At 50.9% G+C, this 27,200-nt stretch overlaps 1 protein-coding gene across 1 annotated transcript in view; it reads right to left on the reverse strand.

The window, feature by feature from the left end:
* LOC139395886 (arf-GAP with GTPase, ANK repeat and PH domain-containing protein 2-like) overlaps positions 1-26,390 on the reverse strand; it is a gene marked incomplete at its 3' end in the record, with an annotated part of 62,711 nt that extends 36,321 nt beyond the window's left edge. The window contains exon 1 of the mRNA XM_071143200.1: positions 24,318-26,390. Within this exon, the coding sequence (XP_070999301.1) occupies positions 24,318-25,599 (1,282 nt within the window). The remainder of the gene's footprint in view (positions 1-24,317) is intronic.
* Between the last annotated feature and the right edge of the window lie 810 nt (positions 26,391-27,200).

Below are 27,200 nucleotides of genomic sequence, written 5' to 3' on the forward strand. Positions count from 1 at the left end.
TCTATAACCGGTGGGGCCGTAGCAGCCTATAACCGGTAGGGCCGTAGCCGTCTATGACCGGTAGGGCCGTAGCCGTCTATAACCGGTAGGGCCGTAGCCGTCTATAACCGGTAGGGCCGTAGCCGTCTATAACCGGTAGGGCCGTAGCCGTCTATAACCGACACGCTGTGTGTGTTAGAGCTCTGCTACGCGTCCCAACGGGCCTTGGCATTATACACTGGGTTAGGGCCGGGTAGGGCCTGTTGTCTCATCAATAACTAGGGTACGGACAGGGATCTGGTACCACTAAAGAGATCAGTAACAGTTTGAAGCAGACATTTGCTCTGCAGTCCAGTACATTGCATGGTGGCAGAAGTGCTTAAATCTCGTCCAATAGAAGACCAGAACATTGTCAGAGGGAGAGTCCATGGGAGAGATTCTTTTACAGAAAATCATTCTGTTCCTTGAGTTTTGTCGGAGTTCAAAGCGACTAAAACTGCCCTCGGTCTCGTCATTGAACAGAACAGCAAGCAGAGGCGTTGCTATGGATACTCACACAAGCAGAGCCATTCAGGACACATGTAGCGTGAGTAGAGCAGGGAGCGAGGGACCGACAGAAGAGCAGCTAATGGATATTGATGGAGGAAGATCTTTCTGATTTAGGGTTCGGGCAGGAACGGGCCTTAAATTTGGCAAGAGAAATCGGGCCTTGGTAGGGTAGGACCTGAACGTTGGGGGCATGGGTAGGGTAGGGCCTGAACGTTGGGGGCATGGGTAGGGTACGGCCTGAACGTTGGGGGCATGGGTAGGGCCTGAACGGTGGGGGCCTGGGTAGGGTCTGAACGTTGGGGGCATGGGTAGGGCCTGAACGTTGGGGGCATGGGTAGGGTAGGACCTGAACGTTGGGGGCATGGGTAGGGCCTGAACGTTGGGGGCCTGAACGTTGGGGGCATGGGTAGGGCCTGAACGTTGGGGGCATGGGTGTAGGGCCTGAACGTTGGGGGCATGGGTAGGGTCTGAACGTTGGGGGCATGGGTAGGGCCTGAACGTTGGGGGCATGGGTAGAGTAGGGCCTGAACGTTGGGGGCATGGGTAGGGTAGGGCCTGAACGTTGGGGGCATGGGTAGGGTAGGGCCTGAACGTTGGGGGCCTGGGTAGGGTAGGGCCTGAACGTTGGGGGCTTGGGTAGGGTAGGGCCTGAACGTTGGGGGCATGGGTAGGGATGAACGTTAGGGGCCTGGGTAGGGCTTGGGCCTGAAATTCATGCCCGTGCAGAGCTCTAGTGTTACACAGGGTTACACACACAATGTACATAACTACATTTAGCCATAACATCTGAATAGTGTGAATATATATACACACACACACAACCCCCCTATTCTAGGCCTATTGACTGATTAACAGTACCTCCCAACAATAGTCACACAGCATCTTGGCAGATGAGAGATGTCAGCAGCACAGGGTGGTGGTGCAGGGTAGAGTAGGGCTTGCTGTGTGTACCGACTGTTGAGTGTCTTAAGTTCAGATGTCAGATACAGTAGAATCTCAGTGTTAGCTGATGTAGGTTGAGCAAACATCTAGCTGACCTGCTGTGTAAACTGAGGTAGACATGGATCTATTACTGCGTACAGTTGGTGCAACGTCACCACCCTATCCTCTCTGACACCCTACCTTTTCTGACACCAGTCTCTCGCGCTGGCACCTCTGACACCCTACCCTCTCCGACACCAGTCTCTCTCTGTCTCAGTGGAACACTCCTGGCTGTGAGCCACCTCCTCTGGGCTCAATGCTGTTCATTAGCCCTCTGCTGCAGCCTTCATCCCCCAGCCCTGCAGCCGGCAGCCAGCCCTATTGTACAGCGCACAATGGCAAGGCAAACAGAAGATTAGGCCTGCTTCAGGAGTCACAGACGGAAGAGGAGAGGGGGGGGGGGGGGGGGTCGAGGGTCTACCCCAGCCTACTAGCTCGTTCAGTAGCTCTTGATTAACAGGAGAGGAGAGCTGTAAGTTCACACACAGACGCAGGAGAGGAAAGAGTCACAGGTCAGTGACCAGGCTCTCAAGGATCAGTAGAACACCTGGCAGTAGAAACCACAGTTCTGTTCTCTCTCTAAGACAGGACTAACCAATAGGAGGGAATGAGGGAGAGCAGAGAAGAAGCTTCTAGAAAGCAGCCAATGTCAGGATACTTTTTAATAAAGCCCACAGCCATCAATCAAAGCCATGAGTGCTGTCCTCCTCTCCTCTCTCCCATCTCCTCTGCCTGGCTGCTGGGGAAATGGCAGGAGCACCATCATTAGCTCATCTGTCAGTGTTACAGGGAAAACTGCTCACCCCCCATCTCCACTCCTGAATAGAACAGCCAGAAGGGGGAAGTTAGTGGGCCAGGAAGCAGGAAGCAGGAGACAGGATCCAAATGGAGCTGTGATGGTGGTGACACAAAGACACTGGGTTTTCATTGGCTAAGAAGCTCCAAAAGAGGCAGTTGTATTGTTCACTGACAAATCAGAAGATGGATAAGAATTTGATTCATGAATGGATAACGCTTGGTTTATTTAGGGCTTTTCCATTGATTAACTGGATTTGGATTCTCGTGCCCTTCCTTACACCACTTCCTGAATTGACTTCAAATGGATTTGACCCCCAAAACTTGGTCGTTTCAGAGACCAGCCACGTTTTCTGTTCCAGGGTCTCAGGTTTACTAAAGCACAGAGTGCTGGAAGGCAGTGGCCTGTGGCCTCAGCTGAACTGTGAGATGAAATGGAGCCCGGAGTTACACACACACACGTGCTTATGGCTGTCCAGCAATGTCAGGGCCCGATTGGCCCCCATGCCCATAAGTTTCAGGAGAAGGACAGAATTCACACACTCACATGGTCTGGCTGGCTCCGGAATGTTCTGGGCTATTCAAGAACACACTTCTGCTTTTCCAAAACAAGACAGCATTGAGGACATTGGGGAGACAGGCTGGTAGTCAGTCTGTCTAGACCACATATTCCCCTTGGCTACTTAGTCATTAGGCTAACATGATATACAATAACATGTACATTATCCACAGAGACATTAGGCTAACATGATATACAATAACATGTACATTATCCACAGAGACATTAGGCTAACATTATGATATACAATAACATGTACATTATCCACAGAGACATTAGGCTAACATGATATACAATAACATGTACATTATCCACAGAGACATTAGGCTAACATTATGATATACAATAACATGTACATTATCCACAGAGACATTAGGCTAACATGATATACAATAACATGTACATTATCCACCAGAGACATTAGGCTAACATTATGATATACATTATCCACCAGAGACATTAGGCTAACATTATGATATACAATAACATGTACATTATCCACAGAGACATTAGGCTAACATTATGATATACAATAACATGTACATTATCCACAGAGACATTAGGCTAACATTATGATATACAATAACATGTACATTATCCACAGAGACATTAGGCTAGCATTATGATATACAATAACATGTACATTATCCACAGAGACATTAGGCTAGCATTATGATATACAATAACATGTACATTATCCACCAGAGACATTAGGCTAACATGATATACATTATCCACCAGAGTGATTAGGCTAACATTATGATATACATTATCCACCAGAGACATTAGGCTAACATTATGATATACAATAACATGTACATTATTCACCAGAGACATTAGGCTAACATTATGATATACAATAACATGTACATTATCCACAGAGACATTAGGCTAACATGATATACAATAACATGTACATTATCCACAGAGACATTAGGCTAACATGATATACAATAACATGTACATTATCCACAGAGACATTAGGCTAACATTATGATATACAATAACATGTACATTATCCACCAGAGACATTAGGCTAACATGATATACAATAACATGTACATTATCCACCAGAGACATTAGGCTAACATGACATACATTATCCACCAGAGTGATTAGGCTAACATTATGATATACATTATCCACCAGAGTCATTAAGCTAACATTATGATATACATTATCCACCAGAGACATTAGGCTAACACTATGATATACATTATCCACCAGAGTCATCAGGCTAACACTATGATATACATTATCATGTATATTATCCACTAGTCATTAGGCTAACATTATGATATACATTATCCACCAGTCATTAAGCTAACATTATGATATACATTATCATGTATATTATCCACCAGTCATTAGGCTAACATTATGATATACATTATCCACCAGTCATTAAGCAAACATTATGATATACATTATCATGTATATTATCCACCAGTCATTAAGCTAACATTATGATATACATTATCATGTATATTATCCACCAGTCATTAAGCTAACATTATGATATACATTATCATGTATATTATCCACTAGTCATTAGGCTAACATTATCCCAGTGTTTACCCTAGGATTTTTATTCAGTAGCGGTGGCAAAGTTAGCATAGGGGGGTGGGTGTGGCCAACGGTGCAGTCTATGATCATAAATCTTGGAGGCATAGAAAAATCTTGGCCATAGAAAAAAATGCCAGGACATTTTGGGAATTTTAGATTCTACCTGACTGTCTAGCTACCCCTCAGTAACCAGCTACATCATTACCATCAGTGTCCTCCCTATAACTCCTCAGTAACCAGCTACATCATTACCATCAGTGTCCTCCCTATAACTCCTCAGTAACCAGCTACATCATTACCATCAGTGTCCTCCCTATAACCCCTCAGTAACCAGCTACATCATTACCATCAGTGTCCTCCCTATAACCCCTCAGTAACCAGCTACATCATTACCATCAGTGTCCTCCCTATAACCCCTCAGTAACCAGCTACATCATTACCATCAGTGTCCTCCCCATAACCCCTCAGTAACCAGCTACATCCTTACCATCAGTGTCCTCCCTATAACCCCTCAGTAACCAGCTACATCATTACCATCAGTGTCCTCCCTATAACCCCTCAGTAACCAGCTACATCATTACCATCAGTGTCCTCCCCATAACCTCTCAGTAACCAGCTACATCATTACCATCAGTGTCCTCCCTATAACCCCTCAGTAACCAGGCTACATCATTACCATCAGTGTCCTCCCTATAACCCCTCAGTAACCAGCTACATCATTACCATCAGTGTCCTCCCTATAACCCCTCAGTAACCAGCTACATCAATACCATCAGTGTCCTCCCTATACCTCCTCAGTAACCAGCTACATCATTACCATCAGTGTCCTCCCTATAACCCCTCAGTAACCAGCTACATCATTACCATCAGTGTCCTCCCTATAACTCCTCAGTAACCAGCTACATCATTACCATCAGTGTCCTCCCTATAACTCCTCAGTAACCAGCTACATCATTACCATCAGTGTCCTCCCTATAACCCCTCAGTAACCAGCTACATCATTACCATCAGTGTCCTCCCTATAACCCCTCAGTAACCAGGCTACATCATTACCATCAGTGTCCTCCCTATAACCTCTCAGTAACCAGGCTACATCATTACCATCAGTGTCCTCCCTATAACCCCTCAGTAACCAGCTACATCATTACCATCAGTGTCCTCCCTATAACCCCTCAGTAACCAGCTACATCATTAGCTCAGTAACCAGCTAGGCCTAAATCATAAGCTGCATCAGTGAGGATGCCCAAGTGCACTTCTCTGCCAGTAAGAACAGCCTTTTCTACCATACTTTATATCTGGTTTGGAGCAGCCTGGCGTTGCACAAGACCCAACAAGACAACACCACCACATGCAGTAAGCAGGGCTCCCTGAGGAGAGCAGAGAGCAGCAGCTGTCCTGGACCTGCCGTGGAAGATACCGGAGGTCAGAGAGACAATAGGCAAAGAGCCATGAAACTAGTCCGTGCCAATGTCTGTTATGCCCATCACGGTCACCGTGACGGGCACAGAGAGTCACAGAGAGCATCTGAAACGACTTACTGTACTGCCTAAGCTACTTGACACAGAGTCAGTCGTGCTGAGAGAGAGAGAGATGTTCAACTTTAAGCATGATATTGTGCATGTGTGTCTGCGTGCGCTTATACGCGACCAATGAAGACCATTTGTGCAAATGTAATCTATACACATGAAAGCATCCCTTCCAACTCCACTACTGAGCCCCATGTAGGTCATACTCTAAACCAGCGGGTTGAGATGGGAGACAGAGAAGGTTGAGATGTCTCCTTCTGCCAGAGACGGACAGAGAAGAGAGAGGCTCTTGTCTCAGTGGCTTTAGTGAACAGATGCAGACGGCTGTACGGGAAAGAAGAGGAGAGCCATCCATCCCCTCCTATCAGCTTTCCAGGCACTCGGAGCGTTCCAAATCGCTCCTGGCACACCCAGGCTGCCTCCTACGCTTCACTATCAGAGTTCCCACTGGAATATGGGACATGATAACAGCAGCTCCCCTTCCCCCCTCCCCAACCACACTTTCCACTCTCCTGATACCTCGATATGAGACAGAGAGGACTATCCAGAACCACAAAGCAACACAGACGAGTAGAGAAACAACACAGTGTTTTATCAGGATGTCTGGAGGAGTAGAGAAACAACACAGTGTTTTATCAGGATGTCTGGAGGAGTAGAGAAACAACACAGCGTTTTATCTGGATGTCTGGAGGAGTAGAGAAACAACACAGTGTTTTATCAGGATGTCTGGAGGAGTAGAGAAACAACACAGTGTTTTATCAGGATGTCTGGAGGAGTAGAGAAACAACACAGTGTTTTATCTGAATGTCTGGAGGAGTAGAGAAACAACACAGTGTTTTATCAGGATGTCTGGAGGAGTAGAGAAACAACACAGTGTTTTATCAAGATGTCTGGAGGAGTAGAGAAACAACACAGTGTTTTATCAGGATGTCTGGAGGAGTAGAGAAACAACACAGTGTGTTATCAGGATGTCTGGAGGAGTAGAGAAACAACACAGTGTTTTATCAGGATGTCTGGAGGAGTAGAGAAACAACACAGTGTTTGATCTGGATGTCTGGAGGAGTAGAGAAACAACACAGTGTTTTATCTGGATGTCTGGAGGAGTAGAGAAACAACACAGTGTTTTATCTGGATGTCTGGAGGAGTAGAGAAACAACACAGTGTTTTATCAGGATGTCTGGAGGAGTAGAGAAACAACACAGTGTTTTATCTGGATGTCTGGAGGAGTAGAGAAACAGTGTTTTATCTGGATGTCTGGAGGAGTAGAGAAACAACACAGTGTTTTATCTGAATGTCTGGAGGAGTAGAGAAACAACACAGTGTTTTATCAGGATGTCTGGAGGAGTAGAGAAACAACACAGCGTTTTATCAGGATGTCTGGAGGAGTAGAGAAACAACACAGTGTTTTAACAGGATGTCTGGAGGAGTAGAGAAACAACACAGTGTTTTAACAGGATGTCTGGAGGAGTAGAGAAACAACACAGTGTTTTATCAAGATGCCTGGAGGAGTAGAGAAACAACACAGTGTTTTATCAAGATGCCTGGAGGAGTAGAGAAAAAACACAGTGTTTTATCAAGATGCCTGGAGGAGTAGAGAAACAACACAGTGTTTTATCAGGATGCCTGGAGGAGTAGAGAAACAACACAGTGTTTTATCAGGATGCCTGGAGGAGTAGAGAAACAACACAGTGTTTTATCAGGATGCCTGGAGGAGTAGAGAAACAACACAGTGTTTTATCAGGATGCCTGGAGGAGTAGAGAAACAACACAGTGTTTTATCAGGATGTCTGGAGGAGTAGAGAAACAACACAGTGTTTTATCAGGATGTCTGGAGGAGTAGAGAAACAACACAGTGTTTTATCAGGATGTCTGGAGGAGTAGAGAAACAACACAGTGTTTTATCAGGATGTCTGGAGGAGTAGAGAAACAACACCGTGTTTTATCAGGATGTCTGGAGGAGTAGAGAAACAACACAGTGTTTTATCTGGATCTGGAGGAGTATAGCAAATAGAGGATTGGCCTATTAACAGAGAATGCCTCCAATAATGTAGGTGGTATACAACCAATGCCACACACACACACCTCTGGAGAGTAGAAGGGAAAAAACACACATTGAAAACTCCATTTGGCTACAAGCTCCAGAGTGAGTAGGTAATGTTATGCAAAGTAGAAACTTAACACAGATCAGTTATCTCTGGCTCCAGTATGCCCTGTTCCAATCTAAACCAGGGTAGAGGGTTATAGCCATCCTCTACCACTGCTCCCTGTTCCAATCTAAACCAGGGTAGAGGGTTATAGCCATCCTCTACCACTGCTCCCTGTTCCAATCTAAACCAGGTGTCCTATAGAATACAGTACATAAACATACCATCCTCTCTCTCTGGAGAGGTGTGTCCTATAGAATACAGTACATAAACATACCATCCTCTCTCTCTGAAGAGGTGTGTTCTATAGAATACAGTACATAAACATACCACCCTCTCTCTCTCTGGAGAGGTGTGTTCTATAGAATACAGTACATAAACATACCATCCTCTCTCTCTCTGGAGAGGTGTGTCCTATAGAATACAGTACATAAACATACCATCCTCTCTCTCTCTGGAGAGGTGTGTCCTATAGAATACAGTACATAAACATACCACCCTCTCTCTCTGGAGAGGTGTGTCCTATAGAATACAGTACATAAACATACCATCCTGTCTCTCTCTGGAGAGGTGTGTCCTATAGAATACAGTACATAAACATACCACCCTCTCTGGAGAGGTGTGTTCTATAGAATACAGTACATAAACATACCATCCTCTCTCTCTGGAGAGGTGTGTCCTATAGAATACAGTACATAAACATACCATCCTCTCTCTCTGGAGAGGTGTGTCCTATAGAATACAGTACATAAACATACCACCCTCTCTCTCTCTGGAGAGGTGTGTTCTATAGAATACAGTACATAAACATACCATCCTCTCTCTCTCTGGAGAGGTGTGTTCTATAGAATACAGTACATAAACATACCATCCTCTCTCTCTCTGGAGAGGTGTGTTCTATAGAATACAGTACATAAATAGATTCTCCCTATGCCCCTCCCTCCCCCCTGCTCAACAGACACCATCCTCTCTCTCTGGTCCCCCTGCTGATGAGCATCTGCCAATCCCGAGCATGCACTCTCTAGCGCTAATCTGCTGGAACACACACACACACACACTGACCTCAATATCAGCCTTTTAAATCAGTGAAGCGTGACACACACATTCATGAATGCTGATGCCAATACACACTTGGCAGTGGGCGCTGTTGCTTTGATCCCCATCCTAAAAAAAACTAATCATTATACTAGCTATTCTGATCCCCCTGTCTGTACACACACACACACACACACACATACACACACACACAAAGCTCACTTTCAGGTTTCCCAGCGTAGTGTGTAAACACAGGGGGTTAGTCTAGCGATTAGATGAGTCCATTTAATCAGTGGGTTAAGCCTGGTGGTCCTTCACAACCAGTGAGCCATAGCCGGCTAGAGCAGACAGATTTAGAACGTATTGCAACCTATAGGGGTCTTTCTCCTTCGCTGCAGCACTCCTGTGTGTGTGTGTGTGTGTGTGTGTGTGTGTGTGTTAGGGGAGACAATGAGCCTAGGGGACAGTGGAGGTGATGAAGGCTGAAACAACAGAGAGGATTATCACTATAGTTCACTAAATATTACTGTAACGTTAGAACTCTGAATGGTTCCCAATGGGACTGACCCAACTAGCTCTCAGGGGGGAAGAGGAAGAGAGAAGACAGGGGGGAAGAGAGAGGAGGAGAAGAGGAGAGAGGAGGAGAGAGGAGGAGAAGAGGAGAGGGGAGGAGAAGAGGAGAGGGGAGAGAGGAGGAGAAAGGAAGAGGAGAGAGAGGAGGAGGAGAGGAGAAGAGGAGAGGAGGAGAGGAGAGGAGGAGGAGGAGAGGGGAGGAGAGGAGGAGAAGAGAGGATGAGAAAGGAAGAGGAGAGAGAGGAGGAGGAGAGGAGAAGAGGAGAGGGGAGGAGGAGAGGAGAGGAGGAGGAGGAGAGGGGAGAAGGAGAGAGGAGAAGAGGAGAGAGGGGAGGATAAGAGGAGAGAGGAGGAGAAGGAGAGATGAAGGAGAGAGGGGTCTCTGAAATGTGGATTAAGTTAACATTTCCACCCTACACACCAACATGTGGTCAGTTTTGAGTTATCAAATCTCAAATGGTTTAAGGTCAGCGTAATAGGATAGGATTTGGATAAACTGATCCTAGAACTGTGCCAATGTGATCCTAACTTGTAACCGGAGCCTGAAATGCTGACAGTCTACTCTGTATTCAGAGAGTCAGTTGGAACAATGCAGCAGGGATGCTAAACTCCCAACATCTGGACAAGGCTGTTGCAATAGAACCACAGCTATGGCAGCAAACAAGACCTTTCCACTGTCATTAGAGGACTTTGTTCTTCAGATGATCCAGCTGAATGCTGAAATGAAGGACAGGGTTCTCTAAAGTACTGTGTGTGTTGTACAGAGGGAAGGAGAGGGCTACTGATGTAAGGGCATTACTGGAGGGGGACGTGGTAACGCTGGGCTGTCTCTGACTGCTGGCTAGCACTCCTCTCCCTCCCTCTGCAGGGTTAGAGCCTGCTGGCTAGCTAGCACTCCTCCCTCCCTCTGCAGGGTTAGAGCCTGCTAGCTAGCTAGCACTCCTCCCTCCCTCTGCAGGGTTAGAGCCTGCTAGCTAGCTAGCACTCCTCCTTCTCTCTGCAGGGTTAGAGCCTGCTGGCTAGCTAGCACTCCTCCCTCTCTCTGCAGGGTTAGAGCCTGCTGGCTAGCTAGCACTCCTCCTTCTCTCTGCAGGGTTAGAGCCTGCTGGCTAGCTAGCACTCCTCCCTCCCTCTGCAGGGTTAGAGCCTGCTGGCTAGCTAGCACTCCTCCCTCCCTCTGCAGGGTTAGAGCCTGCTGGCTAGCTAGCACTCCTCCCTCTCTCTGCAGGGTTAGAGCCTGCTGGCTAGCTAGCACTCCTCCCTCCCTCTGCAGGGTTAGAGCCTGCTGTCTAGCTAGCACTCCTACCCCCCTCTCTGCAGGGTTAGATTAGAGCCTGCTGGCTAGCTAGCACTCCTCCCTCGCCTGCTGGCTAGCTAGCACTCCTCCTTCTCTCTGCAGGGTTAGAGCCTGCTGGCTAGCTAGCACTCCTCCCTCCCTCTGCAGGGTTAGAGCCTGCTGGCTAGCTAGCACTCCTCCCTCCCTCTGCAGGGTTAGAGCCTGCTGGCTAGCTAGCACTCCTCCTTCTCTCTGCAGGGTTAGAGCCTGCTGGCTAGCTAGCACTCCTCCCTCCCTCTGCAGGGTTAGAGCCTGCTGGCTAGCTAGCACTCCTCCCTCCCTCTGCAGGGTTAGAGCCTGCTGGCTAGCTAGCACTCCTCCCTCCCTCTGCAGGGTTAGAGCCTGCTGGCTAGCTAGCACTCCTCCCTCCCTCTGCAGGGTTAGAGCCTGCTGGCTAGCTAGCACTCCTCCCTCCCTCTGCAGGGTTAGAGCCTGCTGGCTAGCTAGCACTCCTCCCTCCCTCTGCAGGGTTAGAGCCTGCTGGCTAGCTAGCACTCCTCCCACTCTCTGCAGGGTTAGATTAGAGCCTGCTGGCTAGCTAGCACTCCTCCCTCTCTCTGCAGGGTTAGAGCCTGCTGGCTAGCTAGCACTCCTCCCTCTCTCTGCAGGATTAGAGCCTGCTGGCTAGCTAGCACTCCTCCCTCTCTCTGCAGGGTTAGAGCCTGCTGGCTAGCTAGCACTCATCTCTCTGCAGGATTAGAGCCTGCTGGCTAGCTAGCACTCCTCCTTCTATCTGCAGGGTTAGAGCCTGCTGGCTAGCTAGCACTCCTCCTTCTCTCTGCAGGGTTAGAGCCTGCTGGCTAGCTAGCACTCCTCCTTCTCTCTGCAGGGTTAGAGCCTGCTGGCTAGCTAGCACTCCTCCCTCCCTCCCTCTGCAGGGTTAGAGCCTACTGGCTAGCTAGCACTCCTCCCTCCCACTGCAGGGTTAGAGCCTGCTGGCTAGCTAGCACTCCTCCCTCTCTCTGCAGGGTTAGAGCCTGCTGGCTAGCTAGCACTCCTCCCTCCCTCTGCAGGGTTAGAGCCTGCTGGCTAGCTAGCACTCCTCCTTCTCTCTGCAGGGTTAGAGCCTGCTGGCTAGCTAGCACTCCTCCTTATCTCTGCAGGGTTAGAGCCTGCTGGCTAGCTAGCACTCCTCCCTCCCTCTGCAGGGTTAGAGCCTGCTGGCTAGCTAGCACTCCTCCCTCCCTCTGCAGGGTTAGAGCCTGCTGGCTAGCTAGCACTCCTCCCCCTCTCTGCAGGGTTAGATTAGAGCCTGCTGGCTAGCTAGCACTCCTCCCTCTCTCTGCAGGGTTAGAGCCTGCTGGCTAGCTAGCACTCCTCCCTGTCTCTGCAGGGTTAGAGCCTGCTGGCTAGCTAGCACTCATCTCTCTGCAGGATTAGAGCCTGCTGGCTAGCTAGCACTCCTCCTTCTCTCTGCAGGGTTAGAGCCTGCTGGCTAGCTAGCACTCCTCCCTCCCTCTGCAGGGTTAGAGCCTGCTGGCTAGCTAGCACTCCTCCCCCTCTCTGCAGGGTTAGATTAGAGCCTGCTGGCTAGCTAGCACTCCTCCCTCTCTCTGCAGGGTTAGAGCCTGCTGGCTAGCTAGCACTCCTCCCTCTCTCTGCAGGATTAGAGCCTGCTGGCTAGCTAGCACTCCTCCCTCTCTCTGCAGGGTTAGAGCCTGCTGGCTAGCTAGCACTCCTCCCTCTCTCTGCAGGGTTAGAGCCTGCTGGCTAGCTAGCACTCCTCCCTCCCTCTGCAGGGTTAGAGCCTGCTGGCTAGCTAGCACTCCTTCTCTCTGCAGGGTTAGAGCCTGCTGGCTAGCTAGCACTCCTTCTCTCTGCAGGGTTAGAGCCTGCTGGCTAGCTAGCACTCCTCCCTCCCTCTGCAGGGTTAGAGCCTGCTGGCTAGCTAGCACTCCTCCCTCCATCTGCAGGGTTAGAGCCTGCTGGCTAGCTAGCACTCCTCCCCCTCTCTGCAGGGTTAGATTAGAGCCTGCTGGCTAGCTAGCACTCCTCCCCCTCTCTGCAGGGTTAGAGCCTGCTGGCTAGCTAGCACTCCTCCCTCTCTCTGCAGGATTAGAGCCTGCTGGCTAGCTAGCACTCCTCCCTCCCTCTGCAGGGTTAGAGCCTGCTGGCTAGCTAGCACTCCTCCCTCCCTCTGCAGGGTTAGAGCCTGCTGGCTAGCTAGCACTCCTCCCTCCCTCTGCAGGGTTAGAGCCTGCTGGCTAGCTAGCACTCCTCCCCCTCTCTGCAGGGTTAGATTAGAGCCTGCTGGCTAGCTAGCACTCCTCCCTCTCTCTGCAGGGTTAGAGCCTGCTGGCTAGCTAGCACTCCTCCCTCTCTCTGCAGGATTAGAGCCTGCTGGCTAGCTAGCACTCCTCCCTCTCTCTGCAGGGTTAGAGCCTGCTGGCTAGCTAGCACTCCTCCCTCTCTCTGCAGGGTTAGAGCCTGCTGGCTAGCTAGCACTCATCTCTCTGCAGGATTAGAGCCTGCTGGCTAGCTAGCACTCCTCCTTCTCTCTGCAGGGTTAGAGCCTGCTGGCTAGCTAGCACTCCTCCTTCTCTCTGCAGGGTTAGAGCCTGCTGGCTAGCTAGCACTCCTCCCTCCCTCTGCAGGGTTAGAGCCTGCTGGCTAGCTAGCACTCCTTCTCTCTGCAGGGTTAGAGCCTGCTGGCTAGCTAGCACTCCTCCTTCTCTCTGCAGGGTTAGAGCCTGCTGGCTAGCTAGCACTCCTCCCTCCCTCTGCAGGGTTAGAGCCTGCTGGCTAGCTAGCACTCCTCCCTCCTCTGCAGGGTTAGAGCCTGCTGGCTAGCTAGCACTCCTCCCACTCTCTGCAGGGGTTAGAGCCTGCTGGCTAGCTAGCACTCCTCCCTCCCTCTGCAGGGTTAGAGCCTGCTGGCTAGCTAGCACTCCTCCCTCTCTCTGCAGGGTTAGAGCCTGCTGGCTAGCTAGCACTCCTCCCTCTCTCTGCAGGGTTAGAGCCTGCTGGCTAGCTAGCACTCATCTCTCTGCAGGATTAGAGCCTGCTGGCTAGCTAGCACTCCTCCTTCTCTCTGCAGGGTTAGAGCCTGCTGGCTAGCTAGCACTCCTCCTTCTCTCTGCAGGGTTAGAGCCTGCTGGCTAGCTAGCACTCCTCCCTCCCTCTGCAGGGTTAGAGCCTGCTGGCTAGCTAGCACTCCTCCCCCTCTCTGCAGGGTTAGATTAGAGCCTGCTGGCTAGCTAGCACTCCTCCCTCTCTCTGCAGGGTTAGAGCCTGCTGGCTAGCTAGCACTCCTCCCTCTCTCTGCAGGGTTAGAGCCTGCTGGCTAGCTAGCACTCCTCCCTCCCTCTGCAGGGTTAGAGCCTGCTGGCTAGCTAGCACTCCTCCCTCCCTCTGCAGGGTTAGAGCCTGCTGGCTAGCTAGCACTCCTCCCTCTCTCTGCAGGGTTAGAGCCTGCTGGCTAGCTAGCACTCCTCCCTCTCTCTGCAGGGTTAGAGCCTGCTGGCTAGCTAGCACTCATCTCTCTGCAGGATTAGAGCCTGCTGGCTAGCTAGCACTCCTCCTTCTCTCTGCAGGGTTAGAGCCTGCTGGCTAGCTAGCACTCCTCCCTCTCTCTGCAGGGTTAGAGCCTGCTGGCTAGCTAGCACTCCTCCCTCCCTCTGCAGGGTTAGAGCCTGCTGTCTAGCTAGCACTCCTCCCTCCCTCTGCAGGGTTAGAGCCTGCTGGCTAGCTAGCACTCCTCCCTCTCTCTGCAGGGTTAGAGCCTGCTGGCTAGCTAGCACTCCTCCTTCTCTCTGCAGGGTTAGAGCCTGCTGGCTAGCTAGCACTCCTCCCTCCCTCTGCAGGGTTAGAGCCTGCTGGCTAGCTAGCACTCCTCCCTCCCTCTGCAGGGTTAGAGCCTGCTGGCTAGCTAGCACTCCTCCCCCTCTGCAGGGATTAGAGCCTGCTGGCTAGCTAGCACTCCTCCCCCTCTCTGCAGGGTTAGATTAGAGCCTGCTGGCTAGCTAGCACTCCTCCCCCTCTCTGCAGGGTTAGGTTAGAGCCAGGCCTTTGCTGGAAGTTAGAAGGGAGAGCAACACACACAGACAATGTATATGCGCATGAACGCACACACACACACACACCACGTGACCCACACACACCACAGGAGGTTGGTGGCACATTAATTGTGGAGGAAGGGCTCCTCCCCTCAGCAGCCTCCACTGACACACACACGACCCGTGACAGACAGGACACACACACAACACGTGACACACAGCATCCCTCTCTCCAGGCCCCTGGCAACATGACTACAGAGAGGAGAGGGGGGAAAGGAGGAGAGGGGGGCAAGGAGGAGAGAGGAGAGGGGGGCAAGGAGGAGAGGAGGAGAGAGGGAGGAAAGGAAGGAGAGAGGAGAGGGGGAAAGGGAGGAGAGAGGAGAGGGGGAAAGGGAGGAGAGAGGAGAGGGGGAAAGGGAGGAGAGAGGAGAGGGGGAAAGGGAGGAGAGAGGAGAGGGGGAAAGGGAGGAGAGAGGAGAGGGGGAAAGGAGGAGAGAGGAGAGGGGGAAAGGAGGAGAGAGGAGAGGGGGAAAGGAGGAGAGAGGAGTGGGGGAAAGGAGGAGAGAGGAGTGGGGGAAAGGGGAGAGAGGAGTGGGGGAAAGGGAGGAGAGAGGAGTGGGGGAAAGGGAGGAGAGAGGAGTGGGGGAAAGGGAGGAGAGAGGAGTGGGGGAAAGGGAGGAGAGAGGAGTGGGGGAAAGGAGGAGAGAGGAGTGGGGGAAAGGGAGGAGAGAGGAGAGGGGGAAAGGAGGAGAGAGGAGTGGGGGAAAGGAGGAGAGGAGGAGAGAGGAGTGGGGGAAAGGAGGAGAGGAGTGGGGGAAAGGAGGAGAGAGGGAAAAGGAGGAGAGAGGAGAAGGGGAAAGGAGGAGAGAGGAGTGGGGGAAAGGAGGAGAGGAGGAGAGAGGAGTGGGGGAAAGGATGAGAGAAGACAGGGCAGTTGTACGCTGGCTGTGAAGGCTCGACCTCCCAACAATGCCTCCCCCTAACACACACACACCGCCCCATGCATGCTCTTTAACCCCATGATGAGATGACCCCTGTGAAGACGACCACAGGGCGACAGTGTCCAGCTAATAAGCACAGAGGGCTGTGTGTGTGTCCTACTCAAACAAACAACACAATACAAGGTCTAGGGCAAGACCACACACACACAACATTTGGCCAAGAGCAAGAGAACAAAGAATCCAAGGCCATCTAAAACCAGTCTCTCCTCTCCTGAATCAAGATCTGGAAAGGTGCTGTTAAGTCACAGAGAGGGCTGCCAGGTGTTACAGTAGGACTATGTTATGTTCCCTGGCTGTGTTGGTTCTACTAGCTGCTGCTGCTACACTGGCTGCTGCTGCTGCTACACTGGCTGCTGCTGCTGCTACACTGGCTGCTGCTGCTGCTACACTGGCTGCTGCTGCTACACTGGCTGCTGCTACACTGGCTGCTGCTGCTGCTACACTGGCTGCTGCTACACTGGCTGCTGCTGCTGCTACACTGGCTGCTGCTACACTGGCTGCTGCTGCTGCTACACTGGCTGCTGCTGCTACACTGGCTGCTGCTGCTAGCTGTGCTGCTGCTGCTAGCTGTGCTGCTGCTGCTAGCTGTGCTGCTGCTACACTGGCTGCTGCTGCTACACTGGCTGCTGCTGCTACACTGGCTGCTGCTGCTACACTGGCTGCTGCTGCTGCTACACTGGCTGCTGCTGCTGCTACACTGGCTGCTGCTGCTAGCTGTGCTGCTGCTGCTAGCTGTGCTGCTGCTGCTAGCTGTGCTGCTGCTACACTGCTGCTGCTACACTGGCTGCTGCTACACTGGCTGCTGCTGCTGCTGCTGCTACACTGGCTGCTGCTGCTACACTGGCTGCTGCTGCTACACTGGCTGCTGCTGCTGCTGCTACACTGGCTGCTGCTGCTGCTGCTACACTGGCTGCTGCTGCTGCTACACTGGCTGCTGCTGCTGCTGCTGCTGCTGCTGCTACACTGGCTGCTGCTGCTGCTGCTACACTGGCTGCTGCTGCTGCTGCTACACTGGCTGCTGCTGCTGCTACACTGCTGCTGCTGCTGCTACACTGGCTGCTGCTGCTGCTACACTTGCTGCTGCTGCTAAACTTGCTGCTGCTGCTGCTACACTGGCTGCTGCTACACTGGCTGCTGCTACACTGGCTGCTGCTGCTGCTACACTGGCTGCTGCTGCTGCTACACTGTCTGCTGCTGCTGCTACACTGGCTGCTGCTGCTGCAACTACACTGGCAGCTGCTGCTACTACACTGCCAGCTGCTGCTACTACACTGGCAGCTGCTGCTCCCCCACTGTCACTGCTATGGTTAGTTATCTGTAGGAGCTGGTGATTTCTCCAGTCCTGACTCCATGTCTCTACACAGCCAGAACAGGCCACAGTGGACTCATTACTGCACAGAGACTCAGAGGGAGGAATAGAGAGAGACAGCAGATACAGAGAAACACACATGGGCATGGAGGGAGGAATAGAGAGAGAGACAGCAGATGCAGAGAAACAGACACGGGTATGCACACACACACACACGGTGTATGCTCTTTCTGGTCACAGCAACTTTTTAAATAAGAAAGAACAGAGTACAGAAGAGAAGTGAGGTCAAGGTGGAGAACATATACACTGACATCACAATAGAGAACTGGGCTGACTGACATCACAATAGAAACCTGGACTGACTTATACACTGACCTGGAATGACTGACATCACAATAGAGACCTGGACTGACTGACATCACAACAGAGACCTGGACTGACTGACATCACAATAGAGACCTGGACTGACTTATACACTGACCTGGACTGACTGACATCACAACAGAGACCTGGACTGACTGACATCACAACAGAGACCTGGACTGACTGACATCACAACAGAGACCTGGACTGACTGACATCACAACAGAGACCTGGACTGACTGACATCACAACAGAGACCTGGACTGACTGACATCACAACAAAGACCTGGACTGACTGACATCACAACAAAGACCTGGACTGACTGACATCACAACAAAGACCTGGACTGACTGACATCACAACAAAGACCTGGACTGACTGACATCACAACAGAGACCTGGACTGACTGACATCACAACAAAGACCTGGACTGACTGACATCACAACAGAGACCTGGACTGACTGACATCACAACAAAGACCTGGACTGACTGACATCACAACAAAGACCTGGACTGACTGACATCACAACAGAGACCTGGACTGACTGACATCACAACAGAGACCTGGACTGACTGACATCACAACAGAGACCTGGACTGACTGACATCACACTGACAATCACAACAAAGACCTGGACTGACTGACATCACAACAAAGACCTGGACTGACTGACATCACAACAAAGACCTGGACTGACTGACATCACAACAAAGACCTGGACTGACTGACATCACAACAAAGACCTGGACTGACTGACATCACAACAAAGACCTGGACTGACTGACATCACAACAAAGACCTGGACTGACTGACATCACAACAGACATCACAACAAAGACCTGGACTCACAACAAAGACTGACATCACAACAGAGACCTGGACTGACTGACATCACAACAAAGACCTGGACTGACTGACATCACAACAAAGACCTGGACTGACTGACATCACAACAGAGACCTGGACTGACTGACATCACAACAGAGACCTGGACTGACTGACATCACAACAGAGACCTGGACTGACTGACATCACAACAATGACCTGGACTGACTGACATCACAACAAAGACCTGGACTGACTGACATCACAACAAAGACCTGGACTGACTGACATCACAACAAAGACCTGGACTGACTGACATCACAACAAAGACCTGGACTGACTGACATCACAACAAAGACCTGGACTGACTGACATCACAACAAAGACCTGGACTGACTGACATCACAGTAAAGACCTGGACTGACAGACAGACAGATGTCAGTCCTATGTAGACAATTAGAACTGTGCATAAAGATAATGGACTGTCCTGTTTAACTTTCATCTCTGATCATTTGTCAAATAGGGAGAGAGGAACACACAATACTGACATATATAGGCCTAGACTCAGGGATACAGTCAGTCTATCAGACACAGACACAATACTGACAAATATAGGCCTAGACTCAGGGATACAGTCAGTCTATCAGACACAGACACAATACTGACAAATATAGGCCTAGACTCAGGGATACAGTCAGTCTATCAGACACACACACAATACTGACAAATATAGGCCTAGACTCAGGGATACAGTCAGTCTATCAAACACAGACACAATACTGACAAATATAGGCCTAGACTCAGGGATACAGTCAGTCTATCAAACACAGACACAATACTGACAAATATAGGCCTAGACTCAGGGATACAGTCAGTCTATCAGACACAGACACAATACTGACAAATATAGGCCTAAGATTCTGGGATACAGTCAGTCTATCAAACACACACACCAACAGACAGACAGACACACACTAACAGACACACTTCCTCTGCTAAGGATAAACTTGGTCTTATTGTGTCTTCTAGGCATGCTGTCCTCCCAAGAACAAAAGAGAGCCAGACCAAACTAATGGAGAACCTCCCGGGGACAGAAGAGAGCCAGGCCAAACTACTGGAGAACCTCCCGGAGACCGAAGAGAGCCAGACCAAACTAATGGAGAACCTCCCGGAGACAGACGAGAGCCAGACCAAACTAATGGAGAACCTCCCCGGAAAAGAAGAGAGCCAGACCAAACTAATGGAGAACCTCCCCGGAACAGAAGAGAGACAGACCAAACTAGTGGAGAACCTCCCCAGAACAGAAGAGAGCCAGACCAAACTAGTGGCGAACCTCCCCAGTACAGAAGAGAGCCAGACCAAACTAGTGGCGAACCTCCCCAGAACAGAAGAGAGCCAGACCAAACTAGTGGAGAACCTCCCCAGAACAGAAGAGAGCCAGACCAAACTAGTGGCGAACCTCCCCAGTACAGAAGAGAGCCAGACCAAACTAGTGGCGAACCTCCCAGAACAGAAGAGAGCCAGACCAAACTAATGGAGAACCTCCCCAGAACAGAAGAGAGCCAGACCAAACTAGTGGCGAACCTCCCCAGAACAGAAGAGAGCCAGACCAAACTAGTGGCGAACCTCCCCAGAACAGAAGAGAGCCAGACCAAACTAGTGGCGAACCTCCCCAGAACAGAAGAGAGCCAGACCAAACTAGTGGCGAACCTCCCCAGAACAGAAGAGAGCCAGACCAAACTAGTGGCGAACCTCCCCAGTACAGAAGAGAGCCAGACCAAACTAGTGGCGAACCTCCCCAGAACAGAAGAGAGCCAGACCAAACTAGTGGAGAACCTCCCCAGAACAGAAGAGAGCCAGACCAAACTACTGGAGAACCTCCCCAGTACAGAAGAGAGCCAGACCAAACTACTGGAGAACCTCCCCAGTACAGAAGAGAGCCAGACCAAACTAGTGGAGAAAACAGCTGCAGGAATCTAGTAGAACCAACACTAATCAACATCAATCCCTCTTGGCCACAGTCCTAACTGGATATTACTCCTATTATACCCATTGTGGGAGTGGGTCTCAGATAACACCACTGTGTGTGTGTGTGTGTGTGTGTGTGTGTGTGTGTGTGTGTGTGTGTGTGTGTGTGTGTGTGTGTGTGTGAGAGAGAGAGAGAGAGAGAAGAGAAAGAGAGAAAAAGAAGAGGGTGCTCAGGAGAGAGAGAGATCAAAGGAGCTGTAACTACAAGACCTGCTTCATCTCAGCCAGTTAACAGGCACTGAGCTGCAAGTCAAATGAGCCCCTCTGATGTGTGTGTGTGTGTGTGTGTGTGTGTGTAACAAAATAGATGAGTGAGTAATGTGACCTAGTAACATATCAGAGTGAAGCTCAGAGTGACTGAGTAAATTACTGTTTATCTGCTCCTCTGTGAGAGTGAGTGAGAGTGGAGAGAGAAGTACGACTCCTCTGTGAGAGTGAGTAGGAGAGAAGTACGACTCCTCTGTGAGAGTGAGTAGGAGAGAAGTACGACTCCTCTGTGAGAGTGAGTAGGAGAGAAGTACGACTCCTCTGTGAGAGTGAGTAGGAGAGAAGTACGACTCTCTGTGAGAGTGAGTAGGAGAGAGGAACGACTCCTCTTTGAGAGTGAGTAGGAGAGATGAACGACTCCTCTTTGAGAGTGAGTAGGAGAGAGGAACGACTCCTCTGGGTATATATTATTTTTTTAACACTCACCAGGCTGCCTTTTGACATGTCCTTCACATCACTTCTGCATGGCTGTGGATGTAGGTCATACACCTCTAACACACACATTCCCTCCCTCTATAACCTGCCTTCCATATACACCCACTCATACCTGACACCATTAACCAGTTAGAGTGAGGTGGGGCTGGGTGTTGGGTTAGGGTGTGGGTGGGGCCAGAGGGAGGTGGGGCTGAGTGTCGGGTTAGGGTGGGGCCAGAGGGAGGTGGGGCTGGGAGTTGGGTTAGGGTGTGGATGGGGCCAGAGGGAGGTGGGGCTGAGTGTTGGGTTAGGGTGTGGGTGGGGCCAGAGGGAGGTGGGGCTGAGTGTCGGGTTAGGGTGTGGGTGGGGCTAGAGGGAGGTGGGGCTGGGAGTTGGGTTAGGGTGTGGGTGGGGCCAGAGGGATGTGGGGCTGAGTGTCGGGTTAGGGTGGGGCCAGAGGGAGGTGGGGCTGGGAGTTGGGTTAGGGTGTGGATGGGGCCAGAGGGAGGTGGGGCTGGGAGTTGGGTTAGGGTGTGGGTGGGGCCAGAGGGATGTGGGGCTGAGTGTCGGGTTAGGGTGGGGCCAGAGGGAGGTGGGGCTGGGAGTTGGGTTAGGGTGTGGATGGGGCCAGAGGGAGGTGGGGCTGGGTGTTGGGTTAGGGTGTGGATGGGGCCAGAGGGAGGTGGGGCTGAGTGTTGGGTTAGGGTGTGGGTGGGGCCAGAGGGAGGTGGGGCTAGGGCCAGAGGGAGGTGGGGCTGGGAGTTGGGTGTTGGGTGGGGCCAGAGAGGGAGGTGGGGCTGGGAGTTGGGGTGTGGTGGGGCCAGAGAGAGGTGGGGCTGGGAGTTGGGTTAGGGTGTGGGTAGGGCCAGAGGGAGGTGGGGCTGGGAGTTGGGTTAGGATGTGGGTGGGGCCAGAGGAGGTGGGGCTGGGAGTTGGGTTAGAGTGTGGGTGGGGCCAGAGGGAAGTGGGGCTGAGTGTTGGGTTAGGGTGTGGGTGGGGCCAGAGGGAGGTGGGGCTGGGTTAGGGTGTGGGTGGGGCCAGAGGGAGGTGTGGGTGGGGCCAGAGGGAGGTGGGGCTGGGAGTTGGGTTAAGGTGCGGGTGGGGCCAGAGGGAGATTTAATGGACTTTGATGACACCGTCCCTGATACGGCTAGGGGGGCATCCACATTGCCAGAATTCCTGAGACCCCCTTGAAGAGGGAACTGGCCAATAACAATACAGGGAGTCTTACAGGGGTGTTTTTAGGGTTCTGCAGTCAGCCACCCAGCCAGCCAGTCAGGGAGGGCCTCTGGTCATACAGACACAGAGAGGGCCTCTGGTCATACAGACACAGAGAGGGCCTCTGGTCATACAGACACAGAGAGGGCCTCTGGTCATACAGACACAGAGAGGGCCTCTGGTCATACAGACACAGAGAGGGCCTCTGGTCATACAGACACAGAGAGGGCCTCTGGTCATACAGACACAGAGAGGGCCTCTGGTCATACAGACACAGAGAGGGCCTCTGGTCATACAGACACAGAGAGGGCCTCTGGTCATACAGACACAGAGAGGGCCTCTGGTCATACAGACACAGAGAGGGCCTCTGGTCATACAGACACAGAGAGGGCCTCTGGTCATACAGACACAGAGAGGGCCTCTGGTCATACAGACACAGAGAGGGCCTCTGGTCATACAGACACAGAGAGGGCCTCTGGTCATACAGACACAGAGAGGGCCTCTGGTCATACAGACACAGAGAGGGCCTCTGGTCATACAGACACAGAGAGGGCCTCTGGTCATACAGACACAGAGAGGGCCTCTGGTCATACAGACACAGACACAGAGAGGGCCTCTGGTCATACAGACACAGAGAGGGCCTCTGGTCATACAGACACAGAGAGGGCCTCTGGTCATACAGACACAGAGAGGGCCTCTGGTCACAGACACAGAGAGGGCCTCTGGTCATACAGACACAGAGAGGGCCTCTGGTCATACAGACACAGAGAGGGCCTCTGGTCATACAGACACAGAGAGGGCCTCTGGTCATACAGACACAGAGAGGGCCTCTGGTCATACAGACACAGAGAGGGCCTCTGGTCATACAGACACAGAGAGGGCCTCTGGTCATACAGACACAGAGAGGGCCTCTGGTCATACAGACACAGAGAGGGCCTCTGGTCATACAGACACAGAGAGGGCCTCTGGTCATACAGACACAGAGAGGGCCTCTGGTCATACAGACACAGGAAGACTAAAGTGAGTCGCCAGCTCTAAATGGAACAACACACTTCCTCTATCATATCACACTTTCCACAAGTGGAAGAGGATGCAGAGGTGTGTGTGTGGAGTGTGTGAGGGAGAGATAAATCAAGCAGATGAATCAGTCGGTAGCTATGGATTAAAACATCCTTCTCTTCATGTTTGTGCCACCTGCACATTTTCCCTCACAGATGTATGTTGATAGACTAAAGAACTGCCAGCCTTCCTACAAGCCACAGACACCTTCAGACAACAGCAGTAGACTATATGAACCTCAGACAACAGCAGTAGACTATAAGAACCACAGACAACAGCAGTAGGCTATATGAACCTCAGACAACAGCAGTAGACTATAAGAACCACAGACAACAGTAGTAGACTATAATGAAAGATCAACACCAGCAGCAGGCATCAGAGAGACAGGAGAAACATCACCCTCCTGTCCTAAACAAATAATGGTCTTCTACCGTCAAACAGAGATCCTGGCCCTTCACCCCTCAGCTCTACAGACAGCAGAGAGATATCCTGGCCCTTCACCCCTCAGCTCTACAAACAGCAGAGAGATATCCTGGCCCTTCACCCCTCAGCTCTACAAACAGCAGAGAGATATCCTGGCCCTTCACCCCTCAGCTCTACAAACAGCAGAGAGATATCCTGGCCCTTCACCCCTCAGCTCTACAAACAGCAGAGAGCTCTACAAACAGCAGGAGAGATGTAGAGGGAGGCAGAGAGAGAGGCAGAGAGAGGGGAGAGGCGCAGGCCAAAAACAATCTGTGGACCCTGTAGCTTCAACTGGTGTGTGTGTGTGTAAAGAAATACATCCTTTACCCTCTGACGACAGGCCTCCTCCTCCGTTAACACTCTCTGTGCTGGACTGGGAGTAGGCCATGGGGCCGCTCCTCTTCCCCTTCCTGAGGGAGCGGTTAGTGCTGGGGCTGCCCACCGGAGTGGAGGTAGACACCATCCCTCCATCCTTCCTGGAGAAGATACCGCTGAAGAACCTGACCAGCCGCCGGTCCGAGCCACTGGAGCGGCAGCCGGTGCCTCTCAGAAACCCCTCCTTCTCTGACACACTCTTCATGGAAAGAGTGATCAGATCGCTGTTGTCCAATGTGCGGTTTTTGCCTCTCGCTCGTTCCCAGCGGCTCAGCTCCGTCATTGAGTCAGTCTTGTTAAGGACAGCCCCGACTTCTAACGTGTTTCGTTTAGGAGGTCCCGTCTCATCGTAAGCCGGGTTCTGGAGGACTGTGGACTGGGGGGTCTGGTTGTCGTCCCCGGCTGTTCCTTCCCCGCGGCCGACACACCCAGAGCTGCTGTGGTGCTGGTCTTTGGAGAGGGTCCGGATGCGGAGCAGTTCTCCACCCGTCCAGTGGCGGAAACTGAAGCTGCGGCGAAGCAGGCTGGGGTGGCTCTTCAGTGGCGGCGTCTCGGGAGAGGCCTTGACGGCTCTTCCGTTACTTTTGGACGCACACGACTTGTCCTTACCCCCGTCCCCATTAGTTGGAGCATCACTGCCCTTGTCCTCTGTGCTCTTGGCTTTCAGAAGTCTTTTCTTCTGATCAACACTCCCATTCTCACCGTAGGAAGCAGATGTTGTCAAGGTTTTTTCAGTCTCCCCCTTAAGCCTCGAGTCAGTTTCAGCGCTTTCCTGTGTCCAGCTTATCCCCTGTGATTTCTTCTGACTCTGCGGTGACCTGGTCTCCTCTGAGGCCTGGCTGTTGTTACCAGGCTCTGTGGGGGGGCTAGTTTCCTTCAACTCTTTATACAACGGATACGCCTTTTTCATTTTCAGCCTTCCCAGTTCTAATTGTCCGGTGCTGAATGTCCTGAAATGTCTCATGTAGTTGTGTGAGTGGAACTCGTCGCTTTCATCCTCAACTTCTTTCAGCTCCTCCAGCAGACAACTCCTCTGGAGCTCCGAGGAGACCTCGCGACGGTAAGGGCCCACGTTGGGGTTCTCGAGACGTCGTGGTCCAGAGCTCCCGCAGCTAACCCCATCCTCCTCCTCCAAGCTCTCTTTCTTTACCAAGGTGAGAGAGATCCGGTACACTGTTTTCCTTTGTGGCGTTCCTCGCTCCATCCTTTCTATATTACCGTCAAGAAGGTACATTCTCTAGGGACACGAACTGAATTGGGAGCTACGGAATAGGCTACACGAGTGGGACAGACGTTACTTTGAATGGAAAAATGACTTACAGACACTGGTCCTTTGATGTCGTCTAGTAATAAGGAAGTAATAGTAGGCTATTTGTAATAATACTATAATTAAACGCGTACTATATTAAATTAGTTACACTACTAAATTAATATTAAATATCAAAACAATTTACTTATCCAGATGTGCAAAAGGGCATGAGAATTCGACGCAGGAAATGAATTCCTTTCACATCCCGGTGGATTTATAAACTGGCAACAAATGTAATGTAGGAACTAAACAAGCACCGCGTCTTCATTTAGGGCATGTCCGGCTTCTCTCCCTCTCAAAATGCATCGCTTGTGCAAAAAAAATGCCCACGGTTCTTTACGAGACTGCAGTCGCTTACAGAGTAATTTGTTGTCACAGCAAACAAAACAAATATTACTGGTTCAGGCAGCAGAGTGTCCGGGTGTATTGCTTCAAGATCCACAACGACAGTATTCCCATTATTGTAGAGTAATATTATTACATCGCTGTATTCCTCCAAGCGAAGTGAGTGTGTTGTCTCCCATTGTGTTCGCGCGCATCTCCCGCAGCGAAGCCAGCTTGCCTTAGGAACATTGATTTAGTGGTTTTGTTTTCAACCCCAGTGTCCGATTGTGATTGAAATGGGGGAATTTATAGCCAAAACCAAGCTTCCCCAATCCCTCACTCACACACGGTTATCCTGAGAACGCGAGGAAACGTAGCCACGGTCCCATATCCTTTTCCCCCTCCACCTCTCTCCTCACTTCACACTCAAGAGGGACACGGATCATCCAGCAAGAACCAAGGATTAGAAACAAAACACGAATCGGATTTCAAACATGGAATGGAACGAATTCACAGGCGGATAGCTGGCGTTTCAAAACGGTTTATATAGATATTACGAGTAATTTAGGGTTGCACAGGCCTCTACAATAAACAAAAGCCGTGTTTTAATTAAGAATTTAAAATGTGTAACAACTGTGTATTTACATAGGAACTAGGCGTATACTGTATATATGAGAACCACAGCAGTAATATATACCTAAAGAACAGTCTGGTTCATTCAGAGATAAAACAACCACCGGGAGAAAATGAGACATTGTGGCATTGATTTCACCTACATCCAAGGTCGATTGGACACGGTTATCAACACAAGGCTATCAGGTTGCTCAAAACAAACATTGGGAAATTCCACTCCGGGATTTACAGCATCTCACTGGTTCTCATTTAGGGGAGTGGCTTGTGCTTTTCTCTCTGTCCATCAGGATCTGTAAACCCACCTGGGCTGCCCCATCGATACTACTAGCGCCATAAGGATGAACGAAAGTGATATTACGAAAAAGGGAAACTATGGAATGATAACAATGACTACAACAGACTGATAACAATTCCAAACACATCAATATTCAAACGAGCTGTGCTCACTGCCGATAGATATTGTGGACATTGCAGAATTGTGTTGTATTGCTTAAAGGCTACTCTAGTCAACCAATTTGGCAGCAGCCTGATAAACGAGTCTACAAGCAAAACAAAACAAACCACTGATA

This window comes from Oncorhynchus clarkii, unplaced genomic scaffold (assembly GCF_045791955.1).
Source record: "Oncorhynchus clarkii lewisi isolate Uvic-CL-2024 unplaced genomic scaffold, UVic_Ocla_1.0 unplaced_contig_188_pilon_pilon, whole genome shotgun sequence".
Classification (NCBI taxonomy): domain Eukaryota; kingdom Metazoa; phylum Chordata; class Actinopteri; order Salmoniformes; family Salmonidae; genus Oncorhynchus; species Oncorhynchus clarkii.